Source organism: Canis lupus, chromosome X, assembly GCF_003254725.2.
Source record: "Canis lupus dingo isolate Sandy chromosome X, ASM325472v2, whole genome shotgun sequence".
NCBI classification, from domain to species: domain Eukaryota; kingdom Metazoa; phylum Chordata; class Mammalia; order Carnivora; family Canidae; genus Canis; species Canis lupus.
The window spans coordinates 20022060-20046190 of NC_064281.1; the positions used below are offsets into that span (position 1 = coordinate 20022060).

The 24131-nt window shown below is 47.4% G+C and overlaps 2 protein-coding genes across 11 annotated transcripts in view; one reads left to right on the top strand and one right to left on the bottom strand.

The window, feature by feature from the left end:
• Positions 1-12409, top strand: part of PDK3 (pyruvate dehydrogenase kinase 3) — a 74319-nt gene extending 61910 nt beyond the window's left edge. For all 3 annotated transcript variants that reach the window (XM_025438855.3, XM_025438847.3, XM_025438860.3), the window contains exon 12: positions 1819-12409. In XM_025438855.3, coding sequence (XP_025294640.1) covers positions 1819-1839 — 21 coding nt within the window. In that variant the 3' untranslated portion in view covers positions 1840-12409. The remainder of the gene's footprint in view (positions 1-1818) is intronic.
• A 7390-nt stretch (positions 12410-19799) lies between these two features.
• Positions 19800-24131, bottom strand: part of PCYT1B (phosphate cytidylyltransferase 1B, choline) — a 131273-nt gene continuing 126941 nt past the window's right edge. For 7 of the 8 annotated variants that reach the window (XM_049107802.1, XM_025438887.3, XM_025438899.3 and 4 more), the window contains one exon: positions 19800-23670. In XM_049107802.1, the coding sequence (XP_048963759.1) occupies positions 23458-23670 (213 nt within the window). In that variant the 3' untranslated portion in view covers positions 19800-23457. The remainder of the gene's footprint in view (positions 23671-24131) is intronic. The other variant, XM_025438904.3, reaches the window with a different exon arrangement.

Consider the following 24131-nt stretch of genomic DNA (forward strand, 5'->3'; position numbering starts at 1 on the left):
AGAACTACACAATGTATATTTTTAAGTCATAAGTTAATATTGATATTTTCAGTTTGATTTTAACATTATAGTGTTTCACCCAAATACATTTTAATTGTGTATATTTCTTCTGATCTTGAAAACCTTGATTATTAACGTAATGCAACAGAAAAGTATTTGTACGCAAATACAGTGGATATAGCTTTGTGATTTTGACCATTATAGTAGCATTGGTCTTTTCTGATAAATAATATAAAACTTATCTATATTGATTTCTTTTCTCTACGGAAGCATCATGATGGACCTCTCTATAGTATTGCTGAACTAGTCATTCATCTCAAAGATAAAATTTAGAGGAGTTTGGTTTGTGCACGTGAGTGCAAGCGTACACATGGGTGTGTATACATACATATGCATACCATCCCTGGCCAAGATTAAGCTAAGTCATCTTGAAACAGTTGGATCAATTTCCTTTGATTTCATTTTCAGTCTGTATGTCAGTCAGGTAACATATTGGGCATCAATGTGACCAATTCAAGCTATTGCTCAGATTGAAGAAGTTATTTGGGTAGTACAGAAGCAGTCTTTAGAAATAATATGGTCTGTTTGGACTGTAAAAGATCGCTTTAATTGAATCTTATATTAAATGTGATTTTAAGACTCTAAATAGTTTAGCAGGTTGTATACCTAATTAATTATGAGTCGATTTCTAATATATTATTAGACAAACAAGTTTTAGCAGAAAGCAGTATTTAAAATTGGAAAATGGTTAGCCTGATGATTAAAATTGTTAAATATACAAATAGGATAATTGGTGGCGATCTTGGGAAAGTATAGCTATGGTAAGTTCACTAGGTGAATGAGAAATTCTACAAAAATTTATTTTCTAATCAGATTTTTCTTTTTTTTGGCTTTTTAAAGTTTTTTTAAAAATATTTTATTTATTTATTCATGAGAGAGACACACACACACACACAGAGAGAGAGAGAGAGGCAGAGACACAGGCAGAGGGAGAAGCAGGCTCCAGGCAGGGAGCCCAATGCGGGACTCGATCCTGGGACTTCAGGACCATGCCCTGGGCCGAAGGGGCAGGTGCCAAACTGCTGAGCCACCCAGGGATCCCTTTTAAAGTTTTTATTTTAATTCCGTTTAAAACATGCTGTATGATATTAATTTCAAGTGTATGGTATAGTGATTCAACACTTTCACACATCACGTGGTGCTCATCACAATCTAATCAGATTTTTAAGAACAGCTTTATTGGGATATAATTCACATACCCCATAAAATTCACCCTCTTAAAGTGTACAGTTTTAGTGTATTCAGAGTGTGTGACCCTCACCACTGTCTAATTTTAGAATGTTTGTACCATCTCAAAAAGAAACCCTGTATCCATTAGCTTTCATTCCTCATTTCTAATCAGCTTTTTACCTGAGAACAATGAACTGTTTTGAAGTATGTATAACGGGACGCCTGAGTGGCCCAGTTGGTTAAATGGCTGCCTTCGGCTCAGGTGGTGATACCCAAGTCCCTGGGATTGAGCCCCGCTTCAGGCTCCCTGCTCAGTGGGGAGCCTGCTTCTCCCTCTCCCTCTGCCCTTCCCCCCTCCACACTCGTGTGCACTCTCTCTCTCTCTCTCTCTCTCTCAAATCTTTTTTAAAAGTATGTATAAGTAATTAAATGGTAATTCTTCTTCTGTAGTAATCATAGAGAATAATTCTGAGACAAGGTAAACCTTTTTGAATTATCACTGTAACTAAATGCTCTGAGTAAATCTTGGTTAAATAGAGAAGATTGTACTCAAACTCACTATGGATATTCCTGTTATTTTCTTTGTAGGGACAAGATCAAGACCAATAGAACTTTCTAGAGAAATGAACACTTCTGTCCTCTCTGTGAAGAAAGATTATCTTCTGCAAGTCAACCAGAGAGAACTCCTTTCCTCCACCAACTTTGAGCAAGGCACTATAGTTACTCCAGTGCTTGAATGTGTACTTTCTCTATATGAGCTGGATCTTTTCCACGGAAACTTTCCTGTAGCTGCTCCAGATCTTCACTAAAGTAGTAACTTGAATCATGTTTCATATACGTTGCTGTGGTTTGGTTGGCGCCTGTCGTAAGAGAGCACAGAGCCCCATTAGCACTCTGGTGTCCTACTAGCTCCCTCCTTATTGTCCTAGAGTTGAGTGTTTATATTCTCCCCGGGATCCTAAGCTCCTTCCGCATTCCAGATACAGCCAGTGTCCACTGCTACTCTTTGTGACCAAACACCATGTGTTTCCAAACCACCGACTAAGGCCTGGGTAGTCTGGATGTTGAAGACACTGGCAGAGCGTGTCTCAATAATTCAGTCCTGGGGCCCTTCCTCTCTCATGCGTCCTCCCTCCCTCTGCGATTTCAACCTCTGCGTTCTTCCATCTGGTCTAAGTGCGGCCACTCTCACATTAGCTCTTACTCTTTGATGCATCGATTTTATTTTGAAATTCACTTGTGTACTTCCATTCTGTCAATTAAAGCGTTCCAAAAGTTGTCTTGGAATGTCTCACTTACCTGCTTGGTTTCAAAGATCTTAAGTGAAAAACTTCTGGTCGTGATCGAGTTTGTGAGAAGCGGGAAGTGGAGTTTTTATGCTATGTAAAAATTTTGCCAGTCGACTTATGAGATTCTATCCCTTTGTAGTTTTCTGAGGAATTGCAAGTCCCTGGGTGATACACTTTGCTGGTTGTCAGATCTGCTGCTGAAGGGAAGAAGTCTTTCTGGTTTATTTTGAGAAATGCCCTAGGTCTTCATAATTGTCATTTTCGTGAATTTTGGCCAGTTTTAGAATTGTCTATTTGATTCTCAGATTCCTTTACTTTGCTGCTGAAAGCTGGCCTGGGTGGAGGACTCGGGGTGAGGAAAGAGAAAAGCGGGGTTGTGTTTACCCTCAGCAGTGGAAGCCTTCCAAGAATCCAGATTAAAGGCAGTTTCTGTTGCTCCACAGAATGTGTTTCTCTTCACTGTAATTTTTCATATCATCTACTTTGGCTTCTGCCTTCTTTTGACGCCCATATGAATGCTTCCATCCAATTTTTAAGTATTGAGTTCACTGGTGGGAAAGTTGTGGCTTGTAGAGTGTCCCTCCCCCACACACACACACCGCTTCAGGGCCATGGTGGCAGCAGTGCGGTTGCCCTTGTCGTGGACTCCGTGGGGATCTCCAGGAAGAGTTGTCCTCTCACCAGCTTGTGGAGGCAGGTGGGGGGGGAGGCAGCTGTTTCTCCTCGTTCTGCTGAGCCTGATTTTGTTTCATTTCATTATGTTACCTGAGCTCGTGGTAGTTCCCCTGATCTTTAGAAAGGTCTCATCTCTTCTATCCTTAGAAGGATCTCATCAGAGAACTTGTATAATCCATCAGAGAAGAGAAAGATTGATGGACTTCTGAGAGAGGGGTGATGGGATGGTCCACATGGAAGCCTGCGGGCATGAGGCCTGAGGCCCATTCTCAAGAATGGGGCTGTTGCATATGATTGCTTCCTCATGTAAAAATAATGACCCTTTCCATTTGAAGTCCCTGGCTTTCTTACCGACGTTAGAGAGTGTATCATTATCTTACTAGGCCTCCATTTCTAACCATATACCTTTATACTTTCTTTTTTTAAAGAATTTATATATTCATGAGAGACACAGAGAGGCAGAGACACAGGCCAAGGGAGAAGCAGACTCCCTGTGGGGGGAGCCCAATGTGGGACTTGATCCCAGGACCCTGGGATCACATCCTGAGCCAAAGGCAGACGCTCAACCCTGAGCCACCCAAGTGCCCCGCCTTTATACTTTCAAGTATAAAATACCATGGGAGGAAGGAAGCCACAGGTTCAGGACCGGTCCCCTCCTGCCTCATTCTGGCAATGTGTTATTATGTGGTTGAGATTATTAGGTCCTCACCACAAGCTCCATGTAAGTGTTGAAGAAAAAAATAGGGTGTAGAAAAATCCTATTACATTCTTCCCTTTACAGGTCTTCTTTAAAAGTAAAGATTTCTTTCAGTGTCTTAATGACTTCTTTGGTAGTCCTTTTACTAATGGACTTTCTGGATCATTCCTATCCATCTGACCCCAGTAGTCTTGGCTCTCCCTTCTGCTTTCCGCATCAAGAGTTGAACTTTGCTCCCACAGCAACCGTAAGAAGAGCTGCGGGAACATCTTACATGCTCACAGCTTAGTGGCTCAGGCATTCCTTTGTGCTTCTTGTACATGGTTCTCTGAACCCAGGTGCATCTTTCTGGCTGTTTGTTGGGTTTGTTGAAGCAAATGGTCAAATTGCTACCTAGAGGTTGTAAAATAAATAGACATTGACCCTTTTCTAGCTGAATCCAATTAGTTCTCCCATCTCTTCTGTGTTTCCCTCTCATTAACTCAATTTTTAGTATTGGGGGACTACATCTACTCTTTGGCATGGTTCTTGGGACATAGTAAGGGCTTAATAAATATTAGTTGAACCAATAAATGAAAATTGACATTTACTTTGGGTGGTGGGCAACAACTTTCTAGTTCTTAAGCTATTTTTGTTTCCAAATGTGAAACATTTCAGGTCAGGAACTGTGGAAATATTGAATCTCCTTTTTATAGTGCTGAGAAATGACTAAAGCATAGAGAAATGAAAGGAAAGAAGTAGGGATGGACCCACAGGAGAGCCGTCTGTTTGTTTGTTTTTTGTCTCTGGGTGTCTGATTTTGGCTCTTCAATATAGTGGGTTCTTTCCATCCAGTCAAGTGAGACAATTTTATAGCCTTGCTTATAGACGCCAAAGAACCTTCACATTAAGCATCCCATTTTGATCCTTTTGAGTGCCGTGAGGCGGACCATGCAGGTGTTACTCTGTTCCTCCTAAGTGTTCTCAAGCAGTTCATTGGTCTGCCGAAGTGAAGGGAAGAACCAGAGTGAGTAGTTTCTAGGCCCATGCTCTCAGCGATGCACCAGGTAACCAGCATTATCTCTTTTGAGGAATTTCTTGAATGCCTTAACCCTCAAAGGTAAGATACAAACCAAAATGTGTCTATAGTGCAAGAGAATTGCATTCAGGAGAGGTTTTCTTTTGTGTGTTTTCATTTTGGGATAGTTAGTTGGAGGAGATAATCAAATGGATTTGGCAGCTCTTACCTAGAAAGACAGGCAACTTAGAGGGTATAGCTGTAGGTAATTACTAGAGTTATTTAGACTTAATTCTATGTTTCATTTAACTCCGTGTTCACTGCCAGCCCTTTCATACAAAGACTCCACGTTCGATACTTGCTTCTATCCTTTGGTGGCCTGGAGTACAGCTCCAGTTGGATTTCCTTGCATATTTACAAATACACTTCTGTTGCCATTCCTTACAAACAGTAACTTGGCTGCCTGTCAGATTCTCAGATCACATCCTTCCATCCTTGATGCTTTGGATGCATCACTTTATTGTCTTCCAGTGTCTGGTGGTGCTGAGAGGCCGGAGTCCAGACAGGTTGTTCTGCACCTTTTGTAGACGACCTACTTGTTCGTACGGGGTACTCGGGGTCTCTTGTTTATCCTTGAAATTCATGACTTCATTCGAGTCCGTGTCAGAATCGACAGTTGTCTCTTGGCCTTTTCTGTGTAATCCGTCTTTCGCATGATCTTTCCTTTTAGTGCTTTCGTCCCTTATCTTTCCTGATGCTGTGAATTTTCACCCCCTCAGGTCTGATCCTCCTGTTTCACTAACTCAGCCTTCTGCCATGTGGATGGTAGGCCTAGATGCTCGCACTGTGAGTTTCACTTCAGTTACAGTTTTATTTTTGATCTGCTTCTTTTCTTAGCTCTGCCAGCATTTTTCTTTCATTATGTTGTCCTCTTTGACTCCTTGTTTCATTTCTTGGAAGGCTGATCTGTGTTGTCTACAGTTTTTGTGGTTTCTGAAATCATTCTGTTTCCAGAGTGTAATTAGCTATCCTACGCTTCTTTTGTTCCTTTCCTCTGGGTTGTTCTGCCCTTTGATTGTTGCCCAAGGATCATGATGGGTTATCCTGCATCTTATTTGTCTTTGTGTGGGACCAGCGCTAGCTGCCCAGGAAGAGTGGAGAAATCCTCCTTTGACTCCTTTTTTCTCAAGCGAGAAGTGTTTGAATGGCCACCTTAGCACTTGAACTAGAAGGCTAGACATTTGATGGCTTGTAACGGTGGCGCCTGTTTTTGTTTTGCAGTCCACTGGCTGGATGTAGGGGAAGAAGGAGTGAAGCACAGCCCCCCTGGGACATTGGGTCTCTGAGTGCCTTCCAGGGGGTGCTACTGAATCCTCTGCCCCAGCAGGGGGTGGGGGGGTGCCGCCGGGTCTCACTGGGGGAAAGGGATTCCCCTTGAGTTTCCCTGTTTCCACTAGGTGTCGCCCTAGCAGGAGTGTGGATGGTTTGTACTTCCGCTGGCTGCTGGAGCTCTGCAGGCGGCTTGTGTGGCTGGCCCCTGAGTTCCTCTTTGCTCCGCACACAGATGCAGCCCCTGAGCTCTCACCCCCTCCCCCCGGCAGGCTTGGTTGTGGAAATGAGCCCGCACCGCGTGCGCTGGGCTTCTCCTGCCTGCCAGCGGCCCTTGCTTCTCCAGGCTAGGAGATGGTTGGTAGAGTCCTCTGGAAACCTTTCCTGAACTGCCTGGCAACTGTGGTCTGTTTGGCAAATGCGAGAATCCTCCTCTGATTAGTCTCCAGTGTTGTCGGATCTGTCCGACACTCCCCCTGGAGCCCTTGGTATGGGGTGGTGGCTTTTATTAGTCTCCTAATAGACCGCTTCTTTTTCACTTTTTGGATGTGTGTGTTGAAGGGCAGGAGCACTTAGATAAACATACATTTGTTCTTCCATCTTTCCCAGTGGTCCAGGTGCATAAACATTGACTTTGAAGATAATGTCCTTCATGGTCCTAATCTGTATGAAAGCAAACAGAAGGAACCAATATCGCTAGCGGGAGAGGACCATTAATAACTTAATCAATACAGGATTTTTGTTTGTTGTTCTCTGTGGAAAGATAACTTTTAACTCGGGTTCCCGTTCCATTGATTAGAGCTATCAGTACCTTCTGGTTTGAAAAGAGGGGACATCATAATGAACTTAAGCACTTATCAGCCACCGACAATTATTAATTAGTTAATTCAACATGATAGAGTATTTCAGACGAGCACAGAATCGGAGTTCTCGGCAGAGGTAGCTAACAGGTTGCTGGTCCAGCGGTCTTGCTGAGGGTACCGGGAGCTTGATGTGACACAGCTTTTCTTACCTGCCTTTTCGTTTCAGCCCATTTTAAAATTTGGTTCACTGAGAAATGGAGAGGAGCGAAGGCCTCATCAGGATTAGTTTCACGAGTATACTGTGACATGGTGTGTAGGCCTGGGGCCAGCTTGAGAGGCACCCGAGTTCATGTTTCCAGGGGGCAATTACAGGTGGACGGGGGGGAGGGGCGCGGGGGGTATTGCGGCCGTTCGGAGGGTTGACGTCTCCTTTCCTCGGTGGCCAGCATGTTCCCCGGGGGCCCACTCTCCCCACCTCCGGAGCCCAGCGTAACGATCTAGGAGCGTCAGTGTCAGCCTTGCTCTCGGTACCGACCTCCACCACCCAGTGCCTCCCCCGAAAGCCAGGTGCTTGCCCTGGGTCTGTCCTGGTGTCACGTGTAGAGCCGAACCGCGCCCATGTGTCAGGATGGAATGAAACGCAAGTGGCAGGCGGAGGGTCGCGTCCGTTCCTCCTTGTGAACACCGAGCGTGTGCGGTGTGCCGGCCGCCGTGCTGGGCGCTGGGTGCTGGGTGCTGGGTGCGCGGCGGGGACCAGGCGAACAGAAGGCCCTGCCTCTCGGCCGCTCTTGTAGACGAAACAGACAAGACCTAGAACGAGGGACATTTCTAGCAAGTGGGGAGAGAAAGTGGAGCAGATCAATACAGTAGAGAAAAATAAAGAAGGCGAGACATGGGGCATGTTGGGGGGGCCTCAAGCCTTGTAAATGTTTTGGTCACGGACAGATGTGTTCCTTAGATGACGAAGTGTTAGCGATCCTGGAGTTCTTTTCACTTTTCGATCTGTTGCTGTGCGTTGGGAGAGCCCGGCTGCGGTGCCTGGTTGCGGGTGCAGCTCTGCGGGGGGCCCTGCCCAGGGCCGAGGGCGCCTCTAGGCAGGTAGAGCCCCGGGCGGGGTGGGGGGCACCGCGGTCCGGTGAGAGGAGTCAGCCTTTACTCTCCACCCTCACTGAACGGTTTGTGCTGCTCTTTGCTCATAACCAAAATGCAATCACAACAGGTTCCGGGGCTCGTTTTAGGACTTCAGAAATCATTATGTAAATGCACTTAGAACGGGGGGCATCACGCTGCTGGAGTTTAATAGCAGCTTGTCAAGAGGAGAGACCCCCATTACCACTTCCACACTGGTTTTAGAGGAAGAGGAAGGGATTGCCCGAGAAGGCTTCTCTCTCATGCCCTCGAGTTGGCATTAACCGTGTTCACCCCTAGAACTGAAGAAAATCAAATGACAGCAGTCACAGAAGCCTCCAGAAACCCATCATTCTGCCTTTTTGTCAGTCTCTAAAGCAGGGACACGAATTGCCCTTGATCCCAACACTGGGGTCCGTGTGGCTGTGACAAGGGCTGCTCTTTGTGTTGTGACACAGGTAGCTCTCCACACTTTCTGTGGGAACCGCAGAACTGCGGTGGACACTTTCAGTTGTTGAGGCCTACTGTGTCTGCTGGCCCTGTTGTGGAGGGTAGGGCCCGGGACCAGAGGACGAGGGATGCATTTAATTCTTCCCAGAGGTAGGGCCAATTTGTCACCCTTTAAATGGTCTTATTTGCATATAAATAATAGCACCTTGGGGCCTCACTCCTGAAAGCATCCAAATAAATGTCTGATACAGTTAGAGGCCTGCAGTAAGGGAGAGCCCCCCCTTAGCACACACGGGCGTCCTTGCAGCGCGGGTGTCCTCACAGCGCGTTGTAAGCCCAAAGCCCGTGATGCGGGCTGACTCTCTGGCTCTGCACCCTGTTCCCTCCAGTGCTGTAGACTCTCCAGGGGCAGTACGTCTCCTGCCTCCTGGCAGGAAGCCACTTCAGCCTTTGAGCCTTTGATTGAGGCTGCATAGCTCTGGAGAGCACTAGAGCTTGATGCCTAGAGTCCCGTGGTCCAGTGTAGACTGTTGGGCATATTTTTTGTGGGGTTTTTAGAAATGTTGGAGAACTGAGTAGATGGGTGGTAATACTGGGTCCAGGAAGCTCACAGTGAAAAGAGTATGAACTTAACCTGCAAAATATTTCTCTGTTCTATAAATCTCTCTGACATTTGGATTAATCAAGCATAATTAAATGTAGTTAGATTTTTGTCAGATTGTAGTTCAAAATAATATTCATCAATGGAGAGGGTAATATATTCTGTAGAAATTTTATTAAGCACTTTAGTTAAGCAAACAGTAAGGAGAACAAAATCAGTCTCAGGAAGGTTAATTACTAAAAAAATAGTATAGTAGATTATGTAAATCATTTTAATTTCGAATATCATGGCTTGAGCTTTAATTTACATAGAGAGGTATTTTGGATTTGCTTTTCATATTTTCCAAAAGTACAGAATTGCAATTGCATTCTTTAAAAGTTCTAATCACTTTAGGTTTCCATTAAGTTTGCTTCACTTTTTCGTGTTACGGTTTCCAAAAGAGAAGAATTAGGACCACATTCTTTAAAATGCAGGTAATTATTTCAGTCTTCCACTGTTTGTTTCAGCCGTAAGGACTATATTTTTTATTTCTGTACCTTTCAAGAAATGATCTTTTGAAGAGAAGTCTGAGGAGAGAAAATGGTTGTGAAAGCATCTTGCCATGCCTGGCCTTTCAATACTTATTGAAAGAAATTTTTTAGAAAAGATAAAACATAAAGTGCTTAGACTATTAAGATAAATCTTTTTATTTTAATAATTTCTTTAAAGGGAGAAGTAGAGAGACCAAAATGATTTTATATGTTATATATTTTCTTTGTACTCTGAGAACTACATTTTCACCACCTTTGCACATCTCAGGGAATAACCTTTTGATAAGAATCCCCACACAAATCCCCAAAACTGTATCACAGTGTATTCTGATTTGATAGTTCTTGTCTGAATTTCTAGAACTAGATTTTCAAAAGTATTGTCATCTCAGGAACACAAGATTACCTAAGAAACTTGAAGCTTACCCTTAACACTACTCAGATTCTGTGTCCGTTAGGCCTTTTCATAGTAAGTGACACCTAAATGTCCTTAGTTTAGCAGGTATACAAAGGTCTCTATCATACTTAATCTGAGATGTCCATAGAAAAAAACCCTACAATCTGATTTTGTTAGCTAAGTTTGCTTCTTGGCTTTCCAGTTTTCTACTAGATTCTGTTTTCTATTGGAATTGAATCCTTTGGGGGATAATAAAATTTGATTTAGAAGAACATTCCATTAAATACTTTTGACTTTTGCCCACCTAAAAGTGGCCTGCTAATTGGAATTCTGTGCATGACTTCTGAATGGGCCAGAATAGCACAAATGTCAAAGAGCATATACACCGTAAGCAGTGTGTTAGCAAAGTAAAGAAACATCCAGCTCCAGCACTTAGGGCTTGTTTCCCAGCTCTTTGGTTCCTCTTTGCCTTCCAAACTGGTCAAAATGGAATGCATATTACTGACAGAACTACTTAATGTTTTAAGCTATTCTTACCTTGAGATTCTTTTTGAGAGAAAAGAAAAAGAATCCTAACATTCAGTTCTAACTCCATTTTGGGTCTTCATGTGTGCCAGACATTAAGAAGACAAAAGTTCAATCTGATCAGAAGTCAAAGGCCTCTACCATTTAGCCCTGCCAAACGTAGCGTAGCTGGAAGAGTTTGTGAAAACAGGTAGGATGAGTGTAAGATTTCATATTGTCGTTTGCAATACATCATGGTACCCCTTTCTTCTAAATTCCATTTTATTTTTGTCCTTTGAACTGTTACAACCATGGGAAACCTCAATCAGTACTTTAAAAGGCACTATATTAAGAACTGGCGTATGCCTTTACCTCCAAAACTGCTGAGGTTACTCTCCGATGTGTTTAATTAGAACAAATGCTTTAGAATAATTACAGCCAAAGCCTGTGACCGTGGGGATCTGAGGGCACTGGAGACTGCCTGCCACTGAAGAGGGATCAGGGCCGAATCAGGGGCCTCACCACCCAGTGCCATCCGGAAGCAGTTTGCCTGGGTGGCTGGCGTCACTGGGTGAAACGGAAAACACGAGGAGCCTTGCCAAGATCATGCATCTGCTCCCTCTTACCTCGCCGCCTTTATAACTCTTCCCGGGGAGAGCATTGCATAAAATTATTCCTCAGACTAGACCAACCTAAATGTATCTTGACTCTGGGTAGACAGCCAAGGCAAGCTTGACCTAGAAAATATAAAGTACTATTTTAAAAATGTAAGTTGGCTTCAGGGTTGGAGGAGTCGAGTCCTGGTGGCCCTCCTCCACTTCCATCATGCTCATTGTTACAGCGATCGCTCCCTTAGGCTGCACTGTGCTAGAACCGAACGCTACCCTCTGACCCAAACCGGGGCTTGCGCCTGAGCCCATCCTGGACAACTTGATGCACGTTTTCGCAGAATGGAGCATACCGCCTTGGAGCCTTCTGGCTAACCCCAATCTCTGCCGAGTTCCTTAGTGTTAAAGTCATTTGAGGTTGTAATGGCTGCTTCAGGTATATATACACACACCACACCATCTGTTGCCATAAGTTCACAGCCTCACGAAAGTACACAAGTGCTTGCAACTTAAATATTTTCTAGATTTAGAACCCAAGTTGTGAATACTTTAAAAATGCTCAAACCAAATAAGAGAAGTCCTTTCAGTATCAAATATACCATGGTGAACATAGCTGATGCTTCATTGAAATGTAAAATTACTGGCTTGGCCTTTTTTTTTTTTTTTAATCGTAACTCTTCTAACGCACAAAAGCAGTGTCTACACTGGGAACCATAGCTGATTTGACAAGAGAAGAATATTAACTTATATGAAATAAAAGTTCATTACGATTTTTGTACCTGTAAGTCCAGATCTGACCTGGTTCACTTTGCGCATCTGTCACCTTAGTTACAGTGATAAATGCACGCGTGTATCCAGTGTTCACGAGCTGCCTTGTGATTCATAGAGTGAAGTCCAGCCCCCTTGTGTTCTGTGCTGTTCCGTGGCCTGGCTGTACACACTGCCATGAGTGAAGGATGACTTTGGTTTGAGGTCATTCGAAGCTTCACGTTCTGTGAAGAGAAGTGTTCTGTTGTGATGGTTGGGAAAACAACCAGAGAAGTGTGTGGCTCAGATCATGTTCCCCATGAGTTGCAGAGCCATCTGTGGTGTGTGTCATAGCCAAACTAGTCCTGGAGCACCTGGACAATTCTGTACCAATGTCATCGAACAATAAAACAGTAGTTGTGATTCACTGTGCGTCAGTGTGGTCTTTTCCTGAGCTCTGGCCTGTCTCATCCCTGCCACCTGTGAGCCTCGTCATCTCACTTCCTGAAATTTAATAAATGAGCAGCATTAAGCACCTTTGTAAGTTGCTGGGAAGGGGCAAGGATGCTTGCTTAAAATCTCATGAACCATTGGAGGAATAGGTAATTTGGATTCTTGGTAGCGGGGAACACCCTGTTTGCAAAATAAAGAGGCTGCTTAACCATAAATAGTTTTAACGATATTTTTCAAAATAGTGATCCGTGGATCGGAAAAAGGGGACCATATATTGTCTACACCAGGACACTTTTGACAGTGAAAAGAGCACTGTTAATAATTATACTGCAAAGCCTGTAAACAGATGTAAACCAGGACTGTGCTGGGCAAATTGGGCCTCCCTGGCCATGGACTGCCGGCACCAGAACGTCCTGAAGCGCTGGTTAAATGCAGATTCCTGGGCTCTCCCTCAGCTCCATTCAGATGCTCTGGAGTCCATATTTTAACAAATGCCACGGCGGAGGGGTGGGGGATTCTTTAAAAATGCAAGTTGAGGGGCAGCCTTGGTGGCTCAGCGGTTGAGCGCCGCCTTCAGCCCAGGGCGTGATCCTGGAGACCCGGGATCGAGTCCCGCGTCCGGTTCCCTGCATGGAGCCTGCTTCTCCTTCTGCCTGTGTCTCTGACTCTCTCTCTCTCTCTCTCTCTCTCTCTCCTCTGTGTCTCTCATGAATAAATAAAATCTTTTAAAAAAAATATAAGTTGAGAACTATTGCCATATGGGATATGCAGAAGATAACTTGAAATTTGCAATTAAAGGCCTGTTGGTTCCATGGTGTCTTTGGTGGAACTGGTGCGGCACTGACAGCAGAACCCAGTGCCTCCGAAGGCCTGTGGCTGCAATTGTGGCCTTGCTGAATAGCCAAGAGGTGTGGTCTTCATGTTATTTACCAGTGTGTCATTCTTTTACTAAACATTCAATGGTGAATGGGTGTCTTTTTAAAATTGAGAGCCACATACCTGCTGTGTTGTATGTTCATCACTAAAAAACAGGCCTAGACAATTTGATGCAAGAAACTTGGGTTCGAATGCTTCCTGGGGCATGCTGATATCAAGAAATCAGCACATGTGCCTTGATTCTGCTACCAGGTAGCTGCTAACTCTGCCTTGGTTTCCTTGTCTATAAAATTAGAGAGTTGGACTATATGGTTCCAAAGTTCTTTCCAGGTCTGCTGTTTTATGGCACTCCTTAAAACCTAAAATAGGAAGCAGGTACCAATCAACGGCTTTTATGTTGTGATATATTTTGCCCAAAGCATACAACAGCAGTGGCTCTTGAAAATTACTGTGGCTTTAGTTCGTATTTTTCAAGTATCTGTTTGAATTTTACCAAAAGTCAGCCACTGTGCTAAAATATCCTTCATGACTAGGGAATAGGGTTCTTGCCGCAGCCACTCCTGCCCCATTCTGAAATCATACAGTAAGTATGGTTTAGGCTCACAAAGAGACCCTCCAATTCAGCAGTCTGCGGTTCTGGGGAGCCACTGCAGTGCACTGAACTTCAGTGTACTTTGCAACTTCCTCCCCAGTCATTGTAAGGTTTTCCCATGACTTAATGCATGTTTGCAAGTGATTATCTGCTGATATTTGCAGATGTTCACTCCGTAGTAACACATAAACGTACTCTTTGGTAACATGAATAAACCGTAAGACGTCATGTAGGAGGGCTTGCCTCGGGGAAGGCTTCCTGTAGACCACTAGCCACCACAGGAACTCTGCGGTGATGGGGATGTTCTTTATCTGTGCTGTCCAATATGGTCACCACTAGCCACCTGAACACTTAAAATATGCTTAGTTCAACCAAGGGACTGAATTTTCCATTTAAATTGTAGTCATCTGGGGCAGCCTGGGTGGCTCAGTGGTTTGGTGCTGCCTCCAGCCCAGGGTGTGATCCTGGAGACCTGGGATTGAGTCCCACATTGGGCTCCCTGCATGGAGCCTGCTTCTCCCTCTGCCTGTGTCTCTGTCTCTCATGAATAAATAAAATCTTTTAAAAAAATAAAAAAAATAAATTGTAGTCATCTAAATTTATTTTCAAAAAGATTTTTATTCAGAGCATGCACAAGCAGGGGGAGGGGCAAAGGGAGAGGGAGAGAAAGAATCTCCAGCAGACTCTGTGCTGAGCAAGGAACCCAATGTGGGGCTTGATCCCAGGACCCTGAGATCATGACCTGAGCTGAAATCAAGAGTCAGATACTTAACTGACTGAGCCACCCAGGTGCCCTGTATTAATCTAAATTTTAAAAGCCACATGGGGCTAGTGGCCACTGTGTTGGATGGTGCAGCTCTAAATAGCCATTACGCGCTATTGAATTCTCCCTGTTAACGTCAGGCACCCGTCTTCACCAGTCATTGGGCTGGGTGCTTAACGGTACCTTTGGCATTTCTAAATGTTGGTCTTAAAATGAATCCTCTGCCCACTGCCCATTGATGACACTTTTATCACTGTAACAATGTCTTTGGATAAGCAAATGATACGTAGACCTTTACCTGTGATAGCTCTATCACAGATCATTTCTTGTCTTTGTCATATAAGCTGTTGATCACCAGCCTCCGAATCTAGTTACTGTCTAAGGCTCACTTTGTTCCCTAAGTTGAAGTGCTAAGTATAGTCCAGGGGGTCTCAACTTGGTCTTAATTGGAGCCTCTGAGTCCTGGACCCCACTTTGGATCCATTTCATCAGATGGTCTCTGGGAAATACGTTTTTTACGAGTTCCCTAGGTGATTCTAACGTGACTGGGTTGAAAACCACTGATAAAGTCCAAACGACAAACCCGTCTTTGAGGCCGGTAGGAGGCAACAGCAAATCCTGTCTCCATTCACACAGAGTGGATACCAGGGTCCTTGCAACTGTATCAATGTTCTCTTTAACAGGTAATTGGAAAATACCTGGAAGAGATAAAAGGCCTTGTTGATTTGAATTTGGGGCAACTGAGCAGCCTTGCTGTTTCTTACTGTACAATGAACTCCTAAGTTTAGCCAATGGTACTCTTCCTGTCCTCTGGCATTCTTGTCCAAACAGAATTTGCTAGTCCTTGAACAAAATAAACATGATAATGATTTTAATAGCAGTGATGGATGCAGAAGCTTCCACAACTCTGTACTAACAGTTTTATATAATAGTGTAATTATTTTTTTTATTTATTTATGATAGTCACACAGAGAGAGAGAGAGAGAGAGGCAGAGGGAGAAGCAGGCTCCATGCACCGGGAGCCCGATGTGGGATTCGATCCCGGGTCTCCAGGATCGCGCCCTGGGCCAAAGGCAGGCGCTAAACCACTGCGCCACCCAGGGATCCCTAGTGTAATTATTTCTGAAGTTAGGGATGATTGTTGTCACCTTGCATGGTAATTGGAACAGAGCCACCTATATGAAAACTCTTTTCCTAGGGCTTCACCTGGTAACAAAATAGCAAGTTTAGGAGGGCAAATTCCACCCCATTATCCAGGTGAGAGAGGCCCGTCGATCACACTGCAATCAAGGAGTTTAGAGTGAGACCTCGGAAGGCCATGTCATTCATCCAACAGCTCCATCCAGAGAGCTCTGGCCCAAGCTCCGCACCTGTTGTTAAGGCCTTGCAAGCAAGTGTGTGCTGATGCCTTAGGACTTCGGTAGCTCGCCTAGAGCCTTATTCATGCATCTGGCTAAGGGGTAAATAAACCTCATCAGCCTCCTCCATTCAGCATCCTCAAAGAGTGGTCTCTAATAAACAGAAAATCTACTTAAAATTTACTTATTCCCCACCCCCACTCTGAGTTGGCAGTCCTTGCACTAGGAGAAGGAGCACCTTATACCCAAAGAGATTAGTAAAAGAATATGAAGTTAGATCATTGTAAAATTCTCTTTGGCAGAATCAGAAACTTGGTCTGATTGTTCATCAAGAGCTGGGATCCCTGGGTGGCGTAGCGGTTTGGCGCCTGCCTTTGGCCCAGGGCGCGATCCTGGAGACCCGGGATCGAATCCCACCTCGGGCTCCCGGTGCATGGAGCCTGCTTCTCCCTCTGCCTGTGTCTCTGCCTCTCTCTGTGACTATCATAAATAAATAAAAATTAAAAAAATAATATAAAGAGCTTGGGAAAGTTCAAAGGGAGGGCCAGTCAGAAGAGGCCAGAGTTGAGACTCAAGCTACTGAGCTGAAATTGGGGTGAGAGACAGGATCGTGTCCTCCTTAACCTTTGCATCCCTAGGACCTAGCAGCTCACTCAAATGTTTCTTTTTTTTTAATATTTTATTTGTTCATGAGAGACACAGAGAGAGGGGCAGAGACACAGGCAGAGGGAGAAGCAGGCTCCACGCAGGGAGCCTGATGTAGGACTCGATCCTGGGACTCTGGGGTCACACCCTGAGCCGAAGGCAGGTGCAGGGGTCCCCTCAAATGTTTCTTGAATGCTCCAGACAGGAATGTGCGGTAGGCCTTAAGTTAAAACGCTAATAAAGGCCACAACGAGAAAATGAGTTACTCCAGAAAGGAGCGTGGAGTGTTTTGACACCGGATAACTGGAAGTGAGTTCTAGCTTCAAGTGGCTGTGGTCATCACCCAAGGACCAGGAAAACCAAAAGTCAAAATCCAGACGGAAAGTAGGCAACGATCCTGCCTGTTAGAAACTGTGTTCCTGGGCTTGTTTCAGCAGGAACATATCCGACGACCAGACTCCGGTTAGCTGCCCTTTTGGCTTTGCCTTCTTGAGATAGCCAAGTATGAGTGGGAGGGTAGAGATCAGGGCAGGGGCTCTTACCCTCCCTTCGCTACCAGCCATGGCTCCGTGTTCGTGAGTTGAGGACCCAACGCGTCTCTCCTCACGGACCAACTAGCCTATGCTCATTTGGGCCAGACCTCTTCCATTATACCTAGTCCGCGCTTCTCTTGTGGACAAGAGTCGGGAGAAACATTTTAAGCAGGCTCATCATGAGCAGATACAAGAATGTTAAAAAGAGGACCATGAATCTATCTGCATGAGAGTTTCTCACCTCAGGAGCCGGAAAAAGGTTCAAGGGCTTGCGACGGTCATCTTCAGTCACCTGGTGGTAGCGCAACGGCTGCCCAAAGCTGTCCACGTTGTAATCCTCAGAATTTGGGAACATGGTATATCACACGCCAAGAAGGAATTAAAGTTGCGGATGAACTTAGGGCTGAGAGGTTTTCTTGCATTATCCAGGGGGAGCAAATGCAAACACAAGAGCCCTTACGAGTAGAAGAGAAAGGCAGGAGGCATGTTCGAGTAGTGGGATGTGAGAAAGGCCACGCTGTCCATTGCTGGCTTTGAAGATGGAAGGGGCCCACGAGCCGAGGAATGCAGGCAGCTTCTAGAAGCTGGAAAATGCAAGAAAACATTCTCCCCCAGAGCATCCAGCCCCGCCAACACCTTAATTTTAGCCCAGTAGGACCCATTTTGGACTTCCGACCTCCAGAGCTGCAAAATAATAAACCTGTGTTGTTTTAAGCCACTGAGTTTGTCACAGAAGTGGGAAACTAACATGCACCTCTTCAACTTCTTTCAATGATCGTTCATTCTCGGGTGCTGGATATGGAAAAAAAGAATCCCTGACCCTGTTGTGTTCATGTTGGCTTGTGGTCGGACCAGCGAGTGGCATCTTGTCAACACCTGCTGGGCGGAGCATGTCTACCAGGCAGGAAACACTGGTTCCCAACTCGAGCCGTGCAAGCAGTCGTGTCCTGCCACGTGCATGGCTGACGATGACAGGTTTTCTTTGAACTTGGGAGGTTTTCGAGTGACAAGTTCATTTGCAAGTATAATTAGCTGAAAAGGTCCCTGTGGAAAGGATAAAGTATCCCAACTCTTTCAGGTATAGATTCATTAATTCTTTGAAAATGGAAGGTTACATATCAAATATTTTAGTTATGTCTAATCTCTCCGTCAGAACTCTGCTTTTATGAAGACAGTACAGTAACCTGGCACATCAGTTCCTTTCCCTGCCCCCCAAGAAAGAGAATGAAGGTAAGGAGAGCAAAAAAATTGCTTGCAGGAGACATGTCAGGCCTGCACTGCACATATCTCAAGTTTTCCACATCTGGTCAGCAGTGGTTGAGATTCAGCTAATTCGTTTTTTTTTTTTTTTCCCCTAGAATATAAGTTAGGGCAGTACAGCTGGGCCTGACAAAGATCAATTAGCACCCACAGGTATTTATGCTTTTAATGATATTTTCAGGTTTTACTGGTTTTTTACCTGATGATTTCTTAAAGGATTCGAGCACTGGCTATGTATTTTGGGGCTGATGACTTGTCATGCTTTATCCAAATGACATTTCGGTGGGAGTATTTCTGTCTGGCCCCTCCTGCTGAATACCTGGGGAAGTTAAACATTCGACTCCAGTGATCAACGAGGACTCCAGTACTAGGGGACTGTGTGTGTGTGTGTGTGTGTGTGTATGTGGTTTGTGTGTAAACATTTTTGATAGCGTACATTTTTATTCCAGGGGTTCTGTTTATTAACAAAAGCTAATTCTCTTCGGGGCAAATATTAGGGTTCTTCAATGTGAATTGTATTATGCTTGAGGATGGATTTTTCCATTGAGAGCATTTCTGAGGCATCACGAAGTCAAGAAGAAACCTGTGGCTGTTACTGTAATTACGACCTGTCGAGGATGTGTTTGATCTGGGTGCCCAAGCCAAGTACTACGGTCTGTGAATAAAAAGCTATTCTGTTTTTAAACAGATTCCCTTGCCGGATACAGGCCTGGCCGCGCCTTCTAGAGTCCAGGCTAACGTTTGGACTGTTGGCATTTCACCCTGAAACCTCACCGGATGGGGTTCATAGGAACTTCCCAGTGGGGCTCAAGGAGAGCCACACCCGCTCCCCTCCCGGCAGGCCAGCCGGGATCCCGATGGGCGCCTCCACCCCCAGTCCCCGCTCCCCTCCTATCAGAGGCGCCCCGTCCCCCAGACGTGCCCCTGGAGGCGCTGGCCCCGCCCCTCCCCTTAGGTACAGGTGTGAAGCAGCCACCAGGTGGCCACAGGAGGCGGTGGGTGGAGCCCGAGGGCCCGCCGAGGTGGGGGTGGGGGTGGTGGGGGTGTGGGGGCACTTCTCTGGTCACTGAGCGGAAGCCCCATCTCTGTGGCCTCATGTGGCCTCATGACCGCATCCCGGCTGGAGAAGGTAGGGAACCCGAGTTCAGAGGCCTTGCCAGGCAGAGAGCTCTCACCACCGCCAGCCCCCTCCCCCATTGGACAAAGGCAGACCCCGAGGCCACAGAAGTGAAGTGGTTTGGCGGGGGCTCAGGGCCAGTTAGCAGTGGAACCCGACGCCGGGTGGGGACCTCTGTTCCGAACGCAGTGGCACCCCTAAGGAACACGACAGGCCCGAGTGCATTAGGCATCCTTTTATTTATAAACAAGTTGGGAATGCTGTGGTGTTCGGGAGCCGGGTGGGTTGGGGAGGGATGAGGGCGGGGGCTGGAGGGCTGATTCCAGGGGTTGGCATAATTCAGCACCAGAGCAACTGCTTGGGCATAAGCTCTTACTTCAACCCAGACGAGTGTTGGTCTTCTTGTATGCACAGCAGTCCTAAGTACGTATGCTCTTCTTATGGCTTTGTCCCAGGACACGTCGCAGTGACACAACAAAAAACTCAAGTCTAGAGAGAAGTAGAAGTTGCAAATGCCTCATGAGCTTATTCTTTTTTTCTTTTCTTTCTTTCTTTCTTTCTTTTTTTTTTTTTTAAGTCTGATGGCCAAGACTAGTGCTGAATGGATGCCCGAGGAACAGGAACATCTCTGCTCCAAAGGGGCTCATCTGATTCAGCGGAGTCTGTGACCCCATTGCGCGTCTCTCTGGGGTGTGCCTGGCGCTATATCAGTCCTGAAGATGAAGAGAAAACAAACGCACACTCTTCCCGTCCCTCCGTCAAGGGATGGACTCACAGTGACTACAGCCCGAGGCCCGGAGCAGGACTGCACGCCCACAGAGCAGGTCGGAAGGCAGCCTCGGGTCTCAGGGGCTCCCCTCTCGCAGTGGGTTTCCTTCACTTCTCTAAGGTCCTGGCACACGGAGCGGCTTCCCGGCAACAGGCCGCTCAGTGGGACCAGGAGGTTAGAGCTCCCTGGGTTTTTAGCTGGTAGAAGAGCGAACGTTTGACTTCAGGGCCCTGGGATGAGGATGTGGCAGCCGATGCAGTGGGGCGGGGGGCTCCGGGGCGGACACCCACACCCCACCACCCACACTGCCCTTGGGTGGCCGTGGAAGGAAGCCTTTCTTCCTCACCTGTGAGGGGGTGAGCAACGCTTTGAAAGGGAGCAGAAAGTCACTGCTCCCCCTCTGTTCGCACCGGGCCGTCACCTGCCCCCTCTGCCATCCTCCTCAGCGCTGCTCTGCAGTCCTCGCCCAAGCCTCCCTCCCTTTCCAGGGCACGAGGGACCCCTCCCTGCCCCCCGGCGTTTCCGCTCGTCTCTCCGGGCCCGCGCATCATTTGTACATCTCACACCCGAGCCCTGACTCTCTCGTGGCCCTGGCTGTTGGCTGGTTGACCCAAACGAGGGGCACCCCCGCCTTCTCCTAGGAAGCGTGGGGGGGGGGGGACCCTGATGGCCCGAAGCGGCACAGGCTGGGCTGCAGAATCCCCGCCCCCACTCCTGTCCGTGGTCTCGGGGCCTCAGGACAGCGGGGAGGTATCGGCGCACACAGGGGGAGAGTTAGGGTGGCTTGCGGGGGGCTTCGGCGCGTCCCCGGGATACACCAGGTGTCGCTCATCCCCATCACCGGCAGCTCGGGTGGCCCGAGTCGAATCCCGTAAGTGGCGCCTGTGGTACGTGGGGTGTAAGGCCTGCCACCACGGAACCGGCCGGTGGAGCCCGCGCGACCCGCCGCAGGCTCGGCCGGGTGACAGTGGGTCTGTCCGCCCTGGGCCGTGGAACAAGCACCAGGAGGCCCTCCCCTCCGGCTGCCCTGACAGCGAGGCCCCAACATGCTCTGGGGGCACAGACTTTCGGTAACGGCCGTCGCTCTCTCCAGGCCGCCTCGGCTCCTCTCTTCGTCCCTCGTTCCCCCACGTCGCCCTGCCTGGCTGTGCTCCTCCTCGCACTGCCCGCGGGCGGGTCCGGAGCCAGGCCTCCGCCCCGGCGCTCGGGCCAAAGGGCCAGACGGAAACCCGAGGCCTGGCTCCCTGCGCTGAGCAGCGCTCTCGGCCTGGGCCACTGACCGACGCGTCCTCGCGGGCCGCCCTCCGGCCAGCGCTCTTGTCCCCACGCGGGTGCCCAGCGGAACTCTGCAGAGCCGGCCGGGAACGGGGCCCCCGCCAGCCGGCCGCGTGCTTTTGCTTCCCCGTCAACACCACTTAGCTCCAGGTGCGCGGGGAGGTAGTTCGACCCCGACACGAGGGGGAAAGACATGCCACCTTCCTTCCTCGGTTGCCCCACTTGTCACCACAAGGCTAGCTCCCAGGGCTTCTGAAAGGCGGTGTTTCTGCCACGAGACATGCTGAGCTCTGCCCACAGCGGCTGCTTCGGGCCTCTGGCTTCTCTGACAGACGGGCAGGGCCTCGTCTACCTGAGAGCGTGGTTCTACGCCCTGACTATACCTGCTCCTTTCCTACCTGTTAGTGGAGAGCAACTTCAAACAACTCAGCAGGAGTGCTTAGGCTCTTCATCCCATCTGGCAAAACCTAGGGCCGGGGGTAACTACATAACCACCTAGGCCATTTCAATGCGGAGGTCAAACTGAGGTTCCCACGGTGCTCTGGGGAACCCTCCGGGGCCTCCCTCCACCTCAAAACATTATGGGAGGCCATGAGAACAACATACTTGTTTCCTGGTCGGGACAAGACATTTGTACGGGGATCCAGGATGCGTTTTTGACAAAGTGCCCACGTCACAAGGGAACCAGGCAGTCCTTGAGACCCAGGATTGCAGCGGGGTGTTAGGGGAGCACAAGAGCGTATATCGTAAAAGGCTACCACCATATATTCATATTGCGTATGATACACACCCTGGATAGCATATTGGGAGATACATAGAACAGACACGTGCAGTAGCACCCCTACGGGTATACTATGTGGTTTGGTACATCGAACTGTTCACTTGAGGCCTATGAAATCGTTAACTGGTCAGAAATGGGAAAAGCCATTCGGTAGTTAGCATCCTTTAAGGAGACATCTGCCATCTGCTAAACTTGGAGCCAAAGCAAAGCAGTTCCTCCATTATATATATATATATATATATATATATATATATATATATATATATATATATATAATGTTTTTCTTTGTTGCATTTCCCACAGATTAAGGTAATTTCTGGAAACCATGAAGTCAAACCAATGATGAGAAAAGGACAGCCAGGACATATTAGGCAGGACATATTAGGCCTTACATGGCATTCTCCTTGACACAAGTGTCCTCTGAATAGGAAGTTACGGTTCATGCTAGATGACCTTTTATATATGTGGCCAAAGCATGTCTTCGTCTATGCACCACATTCCTAGAACTGGAAAGAATCGATGTGTTGCAACATCAGGTCTCGGGGGCTATGCTGAGAAGACTGGAGTTTCTCTTGAACTGGACTACTTCAGAAGCACTTTGCCACCTCTATCGGAAACAGCTTTATTCTGGCAGAGCTTGGGTGGTAGGAGGCAACGTGCAGGGCCCTTATGAGCTGGAAGTAGCAGATTGAGGGAACAGCCGCTTCCATGGGTGGTGTACTTGATAGGGGTGGGTGTAAGGACCAAAGCAGAAGACACCCCACTCAGTGCAAGTCTCCTGGGGGTGCTCTGCACCTTTTCTTAGCGAGGTTAAAGTGGAGTGGTTCTAGATGCTGCTAAGAAGGTTTGTCAAGGTTGTCCGGCTGGAAACCTCCATGCAGAGCCCAAGTCTTAGGCTGAGTGGAGGCTGAGGGAGAGCTGGTCTCCAGGCCTTCCCTTAGCTGAGCTGCAGCTCCTGCAACCATTACCCTTCCAACCCCACCCAGGCGTTCCCGGTGACCCCACCCTCGCCCCAGCCTGTGTGGTGTGGCCCTTGCTGTCTGCCAGCACCCTTTACTTCTCATCCTCATCCCCCTCACTCATGCTGCTGATGGAGGCTGAGGCTGCTTTGGGCGAGGATGGGGGTGAGGCCTTGTTCGGGAGCCACGAGAAGGTGGGCGACGGGGAGCGGGAGGGGGACCGGCTCCTTGTGGGGCTGCTCACAGGGCTCTGCTTCGGGGACAAGGCCTGCAGCATCCGGCTACTCCTCTCCTGGAACATCTGCTTCTAGAGAGAAATGGGAGAAAAGGCAATCTGTTAAGTCAGCCATCTGGGGTGGCAGGGAAACAAAAGGGAAAGGCAGGAGGGAGAGCTGCCACCCCACAACACCGCCACCCCACAGACGTGGCCTACAGTTGATGGCATCCAGGGAGCCATCCTGTGGGAGCAGCCGAGTGAAATTCCAGGCCAGTGAGCCGCAGACACAGAGACGTCCATCTCTGCTGGTTCTTGGGACTGTTTACTCCAGCTATGGAATTTCACTGAGCACTTATCATCTGCCAGGCGAATAGTAATGTCCTAGGTACAGGAGGGCAGTGAGGGGTAAAACCGAAATCCCTGTCCCCCTCCACATGACGAGGAATCACACAGTAACCAGAATGAACCAAATACGTGGATGTCAGGTGGAAATACCGGTTGTGAGAAAAAACAAAACAGGAGGCGACAGCAAACAGGGGTTGGTGGGGGGC